This window comes from Eretmochelys imbricata, chromosome 2 (assembly GCF_965152235.1).
Source record: "Eretmochelys imbricata isolate rEreImb1 chromosome 2, rEreImb1.hap1, whole genome shotgun sequence".
NCBI classification, from domain to species: domain Eukaryota; kingdom Metazoa; phylum Chordata; order Testudines; family Cheloniidae; genus Eretmochelys; species Eretmochelys imbricata.
In genome coordinates this window covers 55,507,472-55,524,114 of record NC_135573.1, presented here as the reverse complement: position 1 = coordinate 55,524,114, position 16,643 = coordinate 55,507,472, and the positions used below count along the sequence as shown (strand labels likewise).

Genomic DNA, 16,643 nt, shown 5'->3' with positions numbered 1-16,643 from the left:
AAACTGCATTTAAACCAGCAGCACTTGCATTTATTTCATTGTTAATATTACCCTGGCATGCAGAATCCCTAGCATTTTGTCTGCGGCAGGATAGAGACAGCATACACCAGCCTAAAATCTTCCAGAGTGAGTTTTACTGGCCTTTTAAAAATACCCTTTAAAATGACACTCGAGTTCTTGGGAGCTATTTACATCTTCCTTGCTGCATAACTGGATAATTATATCTGGTTATTAATGAAGTTTACTAAATGGTTAAATAGCCATATAACGTCCAATGCATTCAAAGTAAAAGTCGAATGCCTCTAATATTTTGATTCAGGATTTTCATGCAGAACGCTATTAATGAATTCGTATCACAACGAGAAAAAAGGCTTGGCACGATCCGAACGGTAGGAACATGGAGCAACCTTGCCGACTTCCTCACTGTGTAAACCAATAATCCTTGATCGCATTCAAATACTAGAGAAAGGGTGAAACAATGACCATATTTTCACGCTTTTACTTGAAACTGGTTGTTTTCTCTGTTGTGACAGTGCCAATAAAAAAATCACTGGTCCATTCATATTTATTGTGATGGGATACAGAAGTGCTAACAAAGACAAGCTAAAGGAAAGCCCCGAATCTTCCTTTCCTAGGAAGACCTTTTCCCCCAGGAACTCAATAAGAAGACCTCTTTCTTGCCTGGTAACAGCTTGCCATATCCTGTTTTCAGTCACACCCGTACGACCCCACAATGAACGATGCTATAGAAAACCTTCGATATTTTGCATCGAGATGATTATGTGTATCTTCTTGATGTCAAAGCGGCCGTAACGGGTGTGACTGAAGGGAGAATTTGGTTCCATGATAGGCTAGCCGTTAATTATTATTTGAAATAAATCTGCAATTTCCCAGAACAACGTCTGTTGTTATTTAATGGCTACTTCCTTGTGCCACAGTCTCTCCGAGGTGCTCTGGGTAAGCAGCTGAAGTTCCATCTAACTAGTATCCTTGATAAAGAGAATTGAGATGTTTTAGTTATGATACTTTACTGTTGTCCAGGGTTCTTTAAGAAAAACAACTCAATTTGTTCTAAAAACGATGCATTCAAAAAGAGATTCAATGAAACGGGAAGTAAGCTGAGTAAACTTCTGATCCAAGAGAGAAAGATTCAGCCCTTTGATGTACAAGGACATTGTTACTGCAGAACAATCGGGGAGGGGAAACATTTAAGGAGATTAAATGACTGCACGGGGTTAGTAACATGTTTGACTTGTTCCGATTAATTCCGAGGATCACACTGTTATTTAGGAGTTTGTGCTTGCGTGTTTTTGTGTCTTATCTATAAAAATCACATCGGTGGCTTGAAAGAGATCAGAGAGCATTGTAGAGAGAAACTTCACCTAGATGTCTTGGGTCCCAGTGCTAAACACTTGTGATAGTAGGAATGTTCCCCTCACACGCCAGGGTTGCTAGGCGGAATAAAAGTATTTATTTCAGTGCAAATAAACAGTCAAGGGAGAAAATATCTCGAAATGACTGACGAGTTATTTGTGTGTTGGGCTGGGGAAAACAAACATCTTTCTCTTCACTGAAGTCGAGCACCTTTGTGTGTCAAACTTCCATTATCCATATAGGGATGATGAAAGTAGCAACTAGGATCCATCCCTTTTCTATATGCTAGGCAGGATGCCACTCAGCCTGCCCTGGGTCTCCAGTTTAGAGTGATCATGCTGCCATGATGGGGAGTGCTGCTCTGCCTTTGCCCTGCTAGCTCAGCAGGAAAAGCTGAAAGTACCTTCAGTACTGCTGTCTTGAATTTGTAAAGGGGATCTTATTGACTAGGTGTTGGCGGGGGCAGTGGGATAGTCCCCAGCCAGGAGGGCGGGAAAAGTGCACGCGTGCCAGGTTCGAGGCTGGCCTTTAAATCCAATCGCTTTCTAGCCCCACTGCATGGCTATGTGCCCTGTTGCCAGTGGGGCGAATGGCTCAGCTGGGGGGGTGGGTGCCCTCTCAGAACAATGGCGCCACTGACTCCCCACCAAGCCTGCCGGGCTACCCCTCGGTGCGGCGGGGCAAGCAGGCGCTTGGCAGGTGCACGCCCGCCACGTGAGCCAGGGAACGGGCCCAGCATGGGGTTTTCGTGCAGCGCTTCTCGCCTCGGCCTCCCGGCCAAGAGCACCCCCTGGGGCCGAGAAAGCCGCTTCCCCCGAGGCGCTGGGGCTGCCCCGCCCGCGGAAAGGGCCCGGGCCGTGGGAGCAGCCGAGCCAGCAGGAGCCGCTTTCAGTTTTCCTTGAGGCGGCTGGTTACTGTTTAACATCCCCACCCACGTTTCAGTTTGTTTAGTAAATCGATCTGATGCTCGGGCTCAGCCTGGTGCCCTGTCGCCATTGAGCAAAGTTAATATCCCCCGCTCGAGCATATGGTAAAAGCTTTGCCAGCGAAACCAACCCAGCTCCCGCGGCCCGAGCAGGACGAGGGGCCCCCTGGGGCTTGGCGGGAGCCGTTCCCGGGGGATGCCGCCGCCGCCCTGACTTGCCGAGCTGCGACGCGAGAGGCAACGGAGCCGCCGCTGTGCCCAGCAGCAGGTAAGTTTCACTTGTGAGCCGGGAGTAACTGAGCGCCCCTCCCCCGCCACGCCGCTGCCCTTGCTTAGCACAGGGGCAGTCGGCTTCCCGGCCCAGCGCCCCAGGAGCCGCCGCCGCCGGCTTGGCTCGGGCTTCTTGGAAGCGGCGCCAAGTGCAAACGCAAAAAGTGGCTCTGGCTGCGCGAGGGAGAACAATGGTTTCCTGAGGGGGCGGGTCACGCGCCTCTGGGCGAGCTGCAGAAATCCATTTTGGGAGGGTGCCGCTGCAGGTTGCGGGGGGGCTGGGCCGCAGGCGGCCCACGAGGCGTTTAACGTGGAGGGCAGGGAGAAAGCAGGGCACTGGCATATCGAGAGAACGGCCAACGCATTCCCACGACTCTAAACTATACTTGCTCTGGTAACAAGAGAGGGGAAGCTTTGCACAGGAAATGTGTTACCTTGTTGAGTTCCGGGCCTGAACCTCGTGACCACACGTGAAGTGGGCTGGTTTGTTATTGTAGGGTTGGTGATCACAATGACACTTGGGAATTATGGAGGGCCTTATCAGGGCATGCTAAAGCGCACCGATTCTTTTTCAAAGGTAAAAACATTGTCGCATAGGTGGGGGGAAGAGCAAAGAATGATCTAGATTTCACACACAGATACCAGGTCAAGTTTTGGGGCCTACCGGTGCTTGCAACCTAAATAACAGAAGAACAATTAATGGTGCAGTCTATGATACTGGCTTCCATTCCTGGTAGTTGGCATGAGAAATAGGTTCACATATTTTATTCAACATATACTGTGCAGCAAAAATAACATAATTCTTCAAGTTAGTGTTCACATTTGCTATGGTCAATAATACCCCATCTCCATGCTAATGTGGGAAATTTCGTTATATAGCTATCAAACACTGTCTTTTTTTGTACTGTTGAGTGTATAATATGTATTTTAGAGTTACTGTCATTTCCATCTGTATTATGAAGCTAATAAAGTATTTTAAAGTGTCATCCATATTATTAATTGAGTTTCTGAAAACTCATTGTGTGAGCCAGATTGATTGTATTAAACAGTTTTCCAGGTTCCTGAATCTCTTGATTTTAGGATTCACTTAAGAGTCATTGGAGAAAAATATAAAGCACTAAATAATTCCCATGTCCCTTAAAAGTACTATTTTGGAGCTTTTGCAACATGCCCAAGAGAAATCTGAAACATTCAATTATATCCAGGTGTTGATAGAATATCATGAACAAGATATTGTTGATTTTTCCTTTTTTATTGTGAGAGAAATGATAGAAAACCTTTAAAATGGTCTTTTGTAACAGTCTACACTTCCCATCATTTCTCTGTCTCTGAAGGTTTGACAGGAAAAAAGCATTTAAAAGGGCTATTCGTTGTCTGGTACTCAGTTCCCTGTCCCTCTCCTCCTCTCTCACTGATGCATACCAGCGGCTCACCTCATACACATAAAAAATATTAAGGTGTTGGACAAGATTGTAATGCAGTTATCTTGTTCAGAATGTTATCCTTCATTTTAGCAACTCACACATATGGAGCATATAGTTTCCTCCATTGGCTCCTAGCACAAAGCATAACTTTACCTAAAACCTATTCTTTATAAGAAAGGGGAGATTCTGGGCCAAATTCCGATCTGTTACACTAGTGTAAATCCAGAGTAACTAATAGACTTAATTCACTGTTTTGCTACAGCTCTTTTGTGCCACAAAGCCATCTTCCTAACTATACTTTTCAGCATAGGAGGAATCTCCAGGAAATGGGAGCCAACATAGTAGCTCTATGCCACCCTCAAAAGGTAACCCCCAGTATAGAAGGCATGGCTGGAGAAAAGGAAGCATGATTGGGGGGGGGGGTGTGACCTGGCAATCCCGAATTACCTGATCAGTCCCTTATGGATGTGCACAGTCAGACATAAATTATTATCAGCCCTGAGGCTGCTCTAATCTCTACTGGGGGTTGATCTGGATCCTGACCCGGGTGAGGGTGTCTAAAGGTGATGTAAAGACATCTTTGCCCCTGTGCTTCTTCAGGTCCTATGCCTAAGAAAGGGGGTGGCATATCCTACTTGATTTCAGTTGAGTCGCTGTGCACTTGCACCAATGTAAATGAGAATTTGAATGTCAATTTGCTTGAAGTGACTTATTCGGAATTTTGGTGAATATATTTGTTTAGCTACAAAACCAGTATCTACTTTAATCTTCTACTGACTTGCTGTATAAGAGCCTGATCCTGTAATGGTTTGAGTACACTCAGCTCCCATTGCGTCTCTCAGCAGACACTTAGATTTTTCAATGTTGGGCCTGAAAAAGAGGACCAATACATATTTTTGATGTTACATATTTATATATCCAGTATTATATGTCCTTCTACATTGTTTTTTTTTTTTTTGTAGATATGGAGAAAACCAAAAATATTTCTTAAGCTTTTATTAATTCTTTTATAACATGTGAGATCACCAGTAAAATCAAACTTTTCTTTAAGGCATCCAAAATTAGTAACACAGTAACTGGCATTTTTATTAATAACACCTGCTGCAAAAAAGGTGGTTCCATCTGGGGAATTTCTGAGTAGTCAGTAAAACATTGTGATTTCTGCTTATATGAAAAAAATCTGTTATATCAAGAATAAGAATAAGTATGATATGCAGATAGTTGAGTTAAGAATCAATCACTGGTATGATGCTGTCATAGAATCATAGAATATCAGGGTTGGAAGGGACCTCAGGAGGTCATCTAGTCCAACCCCCTGCTCAAAAGCAGGACCCATCCCCAATTAAATTCATTCTGAGCCAAATAGATTTTGGTTTGGACCTCTTTAAAGTAAAATGGACAAGCTGAACTCCATTTGTTAATTTCTGCACCTGTGCTCTAGATGGTATATTCCATACCCTTTTCCCCCTCTTTCACTCCCTCTTCCCATAATACCATACAGCAATATAGCCTGTGGATTGGCTATTTGATAGCTTACTGGTTAGGCTATTTAGGGATCACACATTCTTAATTTTCAATAGTAGTAAGGGCCCTTTGCTAGCTAGTTTTACAGCTTATAAGGTTTTAAAGATCCTTTGATTAATTTCTTTTCACCTGTTATTTAATTGAGCAACTCAGCTGTATGGAAGGCCATCTTTTGCTTCCTAAGTAAGTTTAAAAGCAGGTAAAGAAATCCTGTTTACAGTGACGTTAAGGAGGAAAATGTAGGCAGAGTTGTATCTTACACAGCACTGCTTCTTGTTGCTGTCTGATACATAATGTTTGATGGCTACATTGTTCCACTGTTTATATAGACTTTATTAGAAGGTAAAGGTTGATATTATTTTGTGATAAATTGTCACTTCTTATCATAGATGGTGATTTTTTTATATCTGTTATAAGAAAGCATTCCATAAGCAAATTGTATTTGTAACATACTATATGTTACACTTAACAACGGTATACACATTACACAGAACTTGTTTGGTGTGCGCATCATTCTGAATCATGCCTACATGTTTTACTATTTTAAAGTATCCTGTATCATGTAAAGTTTTGGGATGATTTGTATCACGACCAGAGAGTGTGCTTAATGAGCAGCATTTTTGACACATGAGAGATGTTTTAATGCTTCCTTCAACCGCTTTGTTTCAATCAATTATTTTTCATTTCAAAATTTCAATTAAAAAAGCAACAACAAAAAATTGGGTTGGATAGCGTATATAATGTCACAGCTGAAATCTATCAAACTGAAAGGCCCAGGCTACGTTTTCAAACCTTTTTCAATTGTCAATTTAAGTAAATTGAAAATGAAAGGTCTTGGTTTCAGGATTGGGCCATTGAAACACAAGCATGCTGCTTTCATTTTGTAGAAGGGCAATCTCCCGCCACATAGGTATTTTTAAAAGGTTCATTCATAATTCTCCCTTCACTGTTCTATTGGAAATGACAGAATTCATTATTTTGAGGTCCTGAACTATTTTTCTGCAACTCGGGTGATGAATTGTATGAAATTTAGTTCACAATATGACATGGCATCCCACGAGATTTTAAAATTCTCAGGTCTAGAGCCTTCCCTCTGTGGCACACCATTGGGAAGATCTAGAGAGCCTTAGTCCAGATCCTCTGCCCCATATCTCCCATGAAGTAACAGGGAAGGATCTCTGTCTAGTATTGACAGCAATTCTAAAAAGGGGGCTGGCACTCATATTTGGTAATTTACCAGAGCTTTCCAGACAGCTAACACAGGCAACAGCATCCACTAGCCAGGGGTGCTTTCTGAATATTCAACCATGTATTCCCTACTCCATGGTTGCCCTGGCCAACAGGATCCCAGCAGCAGAGGACACCTGCAAATAACTTTGCTCCTACTATCTATTCCTGCTGGGGCAAAATTTGGCTCCAAACTCTGGGCTAGATTTGAACTGGTAGCCTAGAGGAAAGCCTCCATAATTCCTTAGAATCACATAAATCATTTACTATCCCATTTCAGTATTGGCCATCGTACTGAGTGCTAAAATCTCTTAATGGAAATGGTCTTCCTTTTTGGAGGCTTTGGTCAGACAGACATACAATGATTCTGTTAGATTGATTTGAGATCTTTTGGGTTGGCTACCAGTTCAGTAATTTTTTACAATGTTTGTTCAGTTGCTCTTCAGTCTGCACTTTTGAGAATGTCACCAGGAAAACTGAATTAATAATCTTTTTACTTTTGAACTATGCAAATACAATGGTTGTTTTTAATTGTTGACCAGACATTGCTGATAGCTGGTGCCTACGTAATATGTATGTATATATGTTTTCTCTGTCACTATTTAGGATATCAGTTACTGGTTTCTGTTTTGGATGTTTAGATCCCAAAATGCATTGCACTCTTTCATAAAGAACTATATTTTTAAGAAGCGTTCACTATCTTCCGAGTGTCTTGTCACAGTTCACTTTTAACATTTTTCTTACTCTTCTGTTGTTGCTTTTGACTTTCATATATTTTTCTATTATTCTTGCTCCTTGCTTTGAGTTTCAGTGAGTTTCTATATTAATATTAAACATATAACTGTAACATGTGGTTTAGGTGAACTTGGAGACACATTTTTTGAGTCTCAAACAGATTTGAACTGCCAGAACTTGTTCTAACATAAATTCAAACCACAGCACTAGAATATCATAACAGGAATAATTTTGGCCATGACAATGCTGTTGACAAAAGAAATAATAAGAACAAAGACAAGAGATACAATCAGCTTCAGCATCAGATTCTGCTTATTGTTTTAGAATCCTGTAGATAAATAAATAACCCCATCACAAAGGTGTACTATAAGACTTAAATCAATACAAGGAATGACTAGTCATTATATCAAAAGGAAAAGGAATATACATAAAAATGGAACAGAAGGTCCTGTATTAGAATTTGCATAGAAGATGATACAGATGAGAGATGACTGGAAAAACAGGGGGGTGAGGGTTAAGGATGGGGTAAAGGATTTATTGATGTGAAAACGTGGAATGCCATTTGTTTACTCTACCTAGCTTCTGGACTAAAAATGATACTTTGGAGTGAACTTTTTTTATTTTTATTTTTAGTGTGGTAGAATTAGGCCCTACTCTTAAATTATTCAGAACATATTTAAAACAAACTGACTTGATATTCTGCTATCTTTTATCAATTTATTAATATTATTTAACATTGAATATAGCAACATAGATTATAAAACCACTGAGGAATAATCCAATCTAGATTAGAAACAGGAGTTGAGGGCACTCAGCACTTCACAGGATCAGACCTTATTGAGAGGATGAGCACCCCAGAGAACTACAGGGTTTTTTTTTGTTTTGTTTTTTGTTTGTTGTTGCTGGTTTCTTTGGTAAATCCTAGTATTTGTGGGGAAATGGCAAACTGGCAGCCTTGGAGAATGAGAACCTCTGTTTGTAAGGTAATACAGCATAGGCAGGAACAGTGCAAGTTTCTTCATACTGCTCCAAACTATGCCTCAGTCCTCAGCTGGAAGGGCCAAGAAGGTAATTCAATCTTCATGCTGTCAGTCCTTCTTCACCCTGCTGTATCTGCCAACAAAGGAAAATGTAACAGTGCATTTTATGATTTGGACACTTGTCCACGAGAAACTTGACTGAGATCAGCAACTCAATTTAAATTTTGAACAATATGTTGGCTAATGGCAAAATTTGAGAACAAGCAATTCTACTCTAGTAATGTCTTTTTCAATAGGAAGGCAATAAAGGCCCCTTTAAAAAATTGAAGAAACATGGGAAACTTTAAATCAGTAAATTTATAGCCCAAGGACAAGGAGGTACTAAGTGGGTTACTAAAAGCAGGAAGCAGCTGAAAAAGGAATTCAAATTTTAACAAAAATTTCACCATGAGTTTTGTACGTATAAAATTTAATAAGAGTTTTTATCTCCTTTTACTCTAATAGGTCAAGTAATTTATTTCCTGAGATGTATTTGAAGTTGAAAAAAAATAAGCTCGAAAATGAAATACGCTGCCAGTACCCTGGCAAAGATCACTCTAAGTATGTATGGTATCACACAGAGTCAAATGAATGTTTTAAAATTAAGTTATATAATGTAGCAAAATCCTTGGCAGGAAGAAAATGAGCACAGCTCAGACTGGTTCGGAGAATAATAACAGCCTACTGCAGCAAATAGTTTAACCCTTGGCACTCTACACCTTTAGTTGCTTCACATTTTAGGCTGGACCCATTATTTCCCACCAAGGTAGTGGCTGATCAGGGTGCATCATATAACAGCTGTCGCCAAGTATGTGCCGAATTGTTAAAACCCTCATGACATTAAGGTGATTGAGCAATCAGTCAAGACCATGTAGGTAAATGGACATGCAAAGGCTGTTGACCATTTGGTACTAACAGGCTGGAGAAGGCCTGGAAGAGTGGCTCTGCTCTGAAGAGTGACTATAAAAATAGCATTTTCTTATTCAATAGCTGTGATCTCTGTGGGTAATCAAAGTAGTAGTTTTTATATTTTATCATCAGTCTATGGAAAAAGTCTTCTCCAACTCAGGTCAATGTGGTTGAGGGGAAAAGCCCTAATCATCTCTATGTCCGACCAAACAGTCCAATAACAAAATTCCCCGAAGGAGGGTTATGTTGTACACTTCCATATACAGACTATATCTGTAGGATTAAGCCTTGTCCCATAACTACAGTTCATTTAACTGTGGATGAGCAAACTAGCCCTAGTATCATCACCTAGCCGAAGAACCTGACTTACCCTGTAGTCCTTCAGTGAGAGAGAGGGCATTTTCTCTGGCATTGGGGAAGCTGTCTTACTTGATAATGACTTACTTTCCACAGTAACTATTCAGGATTTCTTAGTTTTCAATTATGATTTCCTCCCCATTGAATGAGGATAATGGTGTCTTTAAGGGACTAAATTCTCTTGCTTCACAACTTACCTATGGTCTGATCCTATTGCCATTGAAGTCCAAACTCTAAGTGACTTCAGTGGGAACAGGATTGGCCCCTAAGATGGACACATGCCCAGTGCAAGTCTTTTGTAGTCGCAGTGACTATAAAGGGACTGTAGTTTGCAGAGAACAAGCATTGTCAGAGAAACTGGCTGTATATGCAGGCTCATCCTTCAGTTTTGTGAGGGAATGAGGAATTTTAAGAGACAATCCAGGCTAATGGGCCATATTAAGAAAGAAGTTGCATGTATGTAGATTTTGAGAAGACCAAAGGACCTATGTGTATGTGAAAACACTAAAGGGACCATCAATGCCTGCCAGTGAGAATGCATTTTCACGAGGAAAATATGTGAGTATTTTTTTGGCACTAGTGTTGGTGCACTGGTGTAGACTAGCCACAGGCATTTTTACCAGCATGTTACCGTTCCTGCACATAGGTTACAATTACATAGTTTATAGCGTAATGTAATTCCACTGGTGCTGAAAAACAATGACAAATTTTCCTAGTGTAGATAATGTCTGAGAGTCAGTGTTTGTCTGAATCCTGCATTATCCATAGCTGGGGGTAAAATTGGTGGGTAATATGAGATTGCTAGTTGCTTGCCTTCTCACACTGATACAAAACATTTAATTCTGATATTGGTATCTGACATAGATCCCTGTTGAAAATCAATAACCTGCTTACAGCAGGAACCTTACATCTTGACCTAAACCCATTTAGAACCATTTTATATGCCACATTAGTCATGTAATTTAAGGAAGGGAACCCTCTCAACAATCTACTGTTAGTGTATTCAGTTTATTTATTTTTATTTTCCAGCCATAAGAGATGTTGATAACACTACTTGCACCTGGTAGTCTAAAAACATTTGCGTTTACATATTAAATACAGCAAAGGTTCTCAAATTGAGGTCCATGGAGCTCATGGTGGTGGTCTGCAGTGTGCTGGTGGGTAACGTACTGCCTCCTCTTCCTTAGCAGCAAGAACTAAGTTGTATTAGCAGAAGGTAAAAATAATTATTTTATTTTCCATGTAAGCAGCTACTATAGTTGTCAAAGGGATGTTACACAATTGTACATGAGAAGGTAGGTGGTCTGTATGTGTGAATAAACTATAAATGGGTGGGAAAGTCATTCACCAGACAATCTCTTTATTAAAACATAGTTCACACTATGAAAAATTTAGAACCCCCAAAGTTTACCAATTGACATGATAAAGTGCCATTGATTTTTGTGCAAAACTTCCAGTCAGTTCATTGCAAGTTCTATGCGCACAGCAATGGTAGGATAAAGTGTCTACTTTTATTCATACTTTCAATTTGTAGTGGTGGAAAATCTTTGAAATTCCGTAATCCTGGGGAACTACACTAAATAAAATAAATGGGAAAGGTTTGATTTTGACTTTCAAGAAAGCTGAAGATAGGCATTATCTGAGTTAGAAAAGTCTTGAGTGTCACATGTAATAAGTGTGTTAAGAAATAAGGTTTAGTGTGCTTAAGGTCCCCTGTTTTCGGTTTTTATTTTATTTATTTCCCCACAGAATTTATCGGTGTTTATGACTACAACAACAAAAACAGGTGAATATGGGTGGAAAAAATATTAAATAATTTTCTGGGTAAATATTGGGGTTTATTTTGCTGGACAGAGGGACAGGGGGAAAAGTATTCAGTAGTTTAATGCTTTGATGAATGGTATTCAGTGCTGCAGAACTAAAACAGAACTCAAAATGCAGTGCCACCTCTGAGTTTAATAAAACAATATATCTGTAATCCCCAAATAAAACTTTTCATTTGAATAAACAGTTTACTGTTGTAGACTTTTAGAACTATTACCCTGTAAACATTTATATTTAGTAATTGGGCCGTGCCATTTGCAGAGCATACACTCAACAACTTCATCCTCTCTCCTGTATTTGTTTTTTTAAAACTCCCGAATACTTCCTTGTGTTTTGAAATCTATTCTGATACTAATTTTCTTTTTGTTTCCATTTTAGTGTGTCAGATTTTTAAAAACTGTAGTTATCTGTTAGCAGCTTGAAATGTGTATGTGGTGGGTGTGAGATTCATCAGTATGTTCAGAGCTTGCATGCATCCTGTTTGTTTATTCTGTGTATCTTCTAGACCAGTGGTTCCCAAACTTGTTCCGCCGCTTGTGCAGGGAAAGCCCCTGGCGGGCCGGGCTGGTTAGTTTACCTGCCGCGTCCGCAGGTTCGGCCGATTGCAGGTCCCAGTGGACACGGTTCGCTGCTCCAGGCCAATGGGAGCTGCTGGAAGCGGCGGCCAGTACGTCCCTAGGCCTGCGCTGCTTCCAGCACCTCCCATTGGCCTGGAGCAGCGAACCACGGACACTGGGAGCTGCGATCAGCCGAACCTGCGGATGCGGCAGGTAAACAAACCAGCCCGGTCCGCCAGGGGCTTTCCCTGCACAAGCAGCGGAACAAGTTTGGGAACCACTGATCTAGACTAATACATAGCCTTACTTCAACAAGCAGATTTGCATATATACACGGGCTAATGTATTATTGTGATACATTTATCTCATGCAATGTATTGTATTTTCCTAATAAAACAAGTTATTTTTTATATATTTGAATGATAGAAAAGTAGGATGAAAATTGGAAGAAAAACAAATAATACTTTTTCTTAAAACCCAGAATTTAAACAGAAAACAAAGGGGCTTAAGTATGTTTTATAAATATGGTGATGTCTATTTTTCCAGTGTCTTGAGATTTGCAGAAATACCCAACCATATACATGAATATCTAGTTATGCTTGTAAGAAAAAAATACAGTATTATTTTTAGTAAATGTTTGATTATTACCACAAACTTACTTAAAACTGATACATTTTTAAATTATATGCATGTCTATGCTTTACTAGAGTCAGTCAGTAAAATGCCTTGTTTTATCTTTAGGAATTTCATTTAATTCATTAAAACCCTATTTGTGTTTACTCAATTGATTTTTATTTTTAAGAATGAGTCTCTACTAAAATGACAATGGAGACAATAAAAATCTCATATTTTGGGACTTCTTAAATCGGGGTTTAAAATAAGTAAATTGGTTGAGCTGGTTGGATAATCTGGTACTTGGTAACATACCTCTCAAATTTACCTCATCTTATCATTTATTTTAATCCCAAAATTATCTATGTTCTACATAAATGAGATATCCCATGACTTTCATTGTTGACAGTTTTTTGTTTACATCGAGAATAAAGAATCATAAAGCTGAGATAATAGAATTATTGAAGGAACAAATCCTACAGCATTTTAAATTTCCTGCCTGTTTTTGTGTTTCCTTATTTTGTCACACATTGCATCCCACATTTGGCCCTTGTACACTTGAGTGTACCAAGCAGTGTTGAGCTTTCCACAGTTCACATGCACCTCCCAAATCTACAGGGTTATAATTAAAAAAATCCCCTTAATTAATGTGATGATAACTCTTGATTTTTCTACAAATATTTTTCCATTGACTGACGTAGCTACAGTCATACCTGAATAGTCTTGTCATAGTTGACTCAAGCTGTATGTGTGTGACAGTCACTTTAGAAATTGATATTAAGAAATAGGTAAGAGGTACAGTTACTTCTAGGATATTTTTTGTGTGGCATAAGCTGGTCATAGATACCTGACTGTTTTGGAGCAGTCAGCCAGCCTTTGCAGGAAAGATGGAGAAAGTAGCAACTTGTTTATGTGTTAGCAGCAGCATGCGAAACTGCAGGATGCCATGTTGTTCCTATTCTGGCAGAACTGTGCTGCTGTCAGCTGCACTAGAACTGCTGCTAAGTGCTCCCTTTAGAAAAGGAAGGGAAGGGATCCAGGAGGAATGCTGGAGGAGAATTCTTTCCATGTTTTGTCTCCTAGTTCCAGTCACAACCTCATTCCCTACCCTTTGAATGCAAGGTCTGTTCAAGGCTACTGCCAACATTTGTTGTAGCCTGTCCATAACTGGTGGGTCTGTGGCACCAACAGTACAGAAGTGAGCTGGCTAAGCAAAAGTGCATGCATTGTATCTTTTCCCAGGGTGTAGCAGGGGCCACAATGTGTCTGGGATAGTGAGAGGGGATCCAAGGAGACCAGTGGTAGACAAGTATAGGAAACAGAGAGGAATTAGAGAGAAATCAGATCAGAGTCTGGAGCGAGCCTACTGAGAGTTTTAAAAGTCAGGAAGACCCTTTTAACCTGGATCTTGAAATGAATGGGGAGCAAGTGGAGTCATTTCAGGATGGCAGTGATGTGGTTGTGATTCTTTGTTCATGTAAGAGGGTGACTAACAGCAGTCTGTTCATGCTGAAGTTGGGAAGCTTGCATTTGGAGGCCACAGAATTACAATAGTCAGGGTGAATGGAGACGAAGGCAGAGATGGAGTCAAGGCAATTGGTGTTCAAGTGCAGTGTTCCAGGAATGGAGAAGGCAGATTTGCAAGCAGAGGGATGTGGGAAGAGAAGAAAAGGTCAAACATGACACTAACATTACTGAGAGTGGAAGCAAATCAAAAAGAAGAGAAGAGAAATAAAGGAGATGAAACTGTTTTGGGACACAAACCTGATACACTTTGTCACAGGAAGCTGAAAGGAAGCCATACATTTATTTGAACTGGACAGGAAGAGGGAGAAGAGAGAAAGAGAGAAGTCCTAAAGGGTGTTAAATATTTGTACAGTTGATAGAGCAAAAGCAATGGTTAAAATTATAGGGAGAGCATTGATGGCTGCAGTTGAAATGCCCAAGAGAAGTTAGTAAGATAATGATCAGAAGAAACAAGGTACATAGGCAAAGGCAGATTACGGATTTGTGGGGCCCTGGGCAAGAGCAAGTGGGGGGTCCCTCCCCACTGCTTCTGCCTGAAGTCCCCCCAACACTCCTTCCAGAGAGCTGGTTTGGGGTGCGGGGGCTTCCCCCGCCCACCCAGCGGTCCTGCTGGGGAGTGGGTTTGGGGTGCGGGGACTTCCCCCCACTCCCCAACTGGAGTGGCAGGTGGAGGGGGCAGGCATTTATTTTTTGGTACTATCTGTATGTAAGGCATTTCTTACTTGCTTACCAACACAGGACCACTATTCCAGTTCTGTTTATTTGTTAAAATAAAGTCCAGTTCAACCAGTTTTGTGATATGAAATTGTTAACCTGATTTTTAAACATTGTTTCAAATGAAGGGTACCAATAATTTTGTATATCTCAGAACTGTATATCTCATTTTGTACATCAGAGATAATTCAGTTGATTTAATTTTAAAAAATAATAAAAAATCAGATGGGGTCACTCACCATTCTGTTAATGAGATATTTGTGCCTGTCTTATAGACACAAGTCTTTCAATCTTGGGATGAATGTTTCAGAAGGATACTTGGAGCGTCTTTCTAATGCTCAACCATTTGCGATATTTTGTTTTTGTTGCAGTCATCACTGAAAATCCAATTTCAGAGAGATATGTGGAGCGGAACAGGAGCAAAGTTTTGACAGTGAGTTCACTGAGTTGCGGGTATTCACTTCTGACTTTGAGCCAGAAAATAGATAGTCACTTCGTGAAACTGTAACTTCAGACCCTCATCCCTTCACAGTTCCAGTAACTTGTCCTCCAATGATGGCGACAGAGAGGTCTCAGTTTCTAGAGAGGGGGGTGGATCACAAGCCCATTGCTTTCCTTTCCATGGATCAGAGTCTGATGGGAAATAGTCCTTGAACTTTTGAAGCATTGATTTTAGATGGGATGCAATTATTTCATGTAGGAGAGGCAGATCCACATCTTTACTGTCATCAATAGCCAGAAATGCAAAAGATGGGAACGTGTCATAACAGTTGCACCCCACTCTCTCTTTCCAGACTTTGAGCTTTTTTTTTTTTTAGAGGCCGTGATCTTGTCAGCCAATACAAAGACACTTGACATACTTTCCTGTATAGAGAGATTGAGCTGATTGAAGTGATCAAATATATCTGCCAAATATGCAAGCTTGGCGAGCCGTTGTAAGTCCTGAAAGTATGCTGCCGGAGGAGACTTCTTTTGAGACAGAAAGGCTTCCAGTTCACATTGCAGTTCATACACTCGATTTAATATTTTGCCATGGGATAACCACTGCACTTCAACGTGTAAGAGTAAGTAATGGTATTTGGACCCCATCTCTTCACACATTGTAGCAAAGATGTGAGAATTGAGTCAATTCGCTTTCACAAAATTCACAATTTTAACAACCATACAGAGGATGTCATTAAGCTCTTAAGACAATTTCTTGGCTGCCAAGATCTTTTGAGGAATGAAGCAGTGTTCCATCACTCTCGCCACTAAACCTGAATGTCTACGTGTCATTGCGGCCGCTCTGTCAGTGCAAATTCCAGTGCAGCAGTCCCACTGAAATCCAGGTCCTGTCACCTACTTGTTTAGGATCCAGAAGATTTCAGCACCTGTTGTGTTTTCTAGCAGTTTTTCACAACAGAGTAGATCTTTGTGAAATGTGCATTCATAGGCAACAAGAAACGCTGTGTTGGATAAGTCAATGGACTTTTCTAACTAAATTGCGAATGAGCTTGACATTCTCACCCTTTCTATCAAGTGAGCTTCGATGTCTTCTGCAATATCAGTGATTTGACATGAGACAGTATAATTTGACAGTGGAATTCAACTCACGTTTTTGGCAGCTGAATCACCCAAGACTTGGTGATGGGCATCTATTACTGAA

At 40.6% G+C, this 16,643-nt stretch overlaps 1 protein-coding gene across 1 annotated transcript in view; it reads left to right on the top strand.

Moving 5' to 3' along the window:
* Window positions 1-2,401: 2,401 nt before the first annotated feature.
* Window positions 2,402-16,643, top strand: part of HNF4G (hepatocyte nuclear factor 4 gamma) — a 76,789-nt gene continuing 62,547 nt past the window's right edge. The window contains exon 1 of the mRNA XM_077808955.1: window positions 2,402-2,567. Coding sequence (XP_077665081.1) covers window positions 2,402-2,567 — 166 coding nt within the window. The remainder of the gene's footprint in view (window positions 2,568-16,643) is intronic.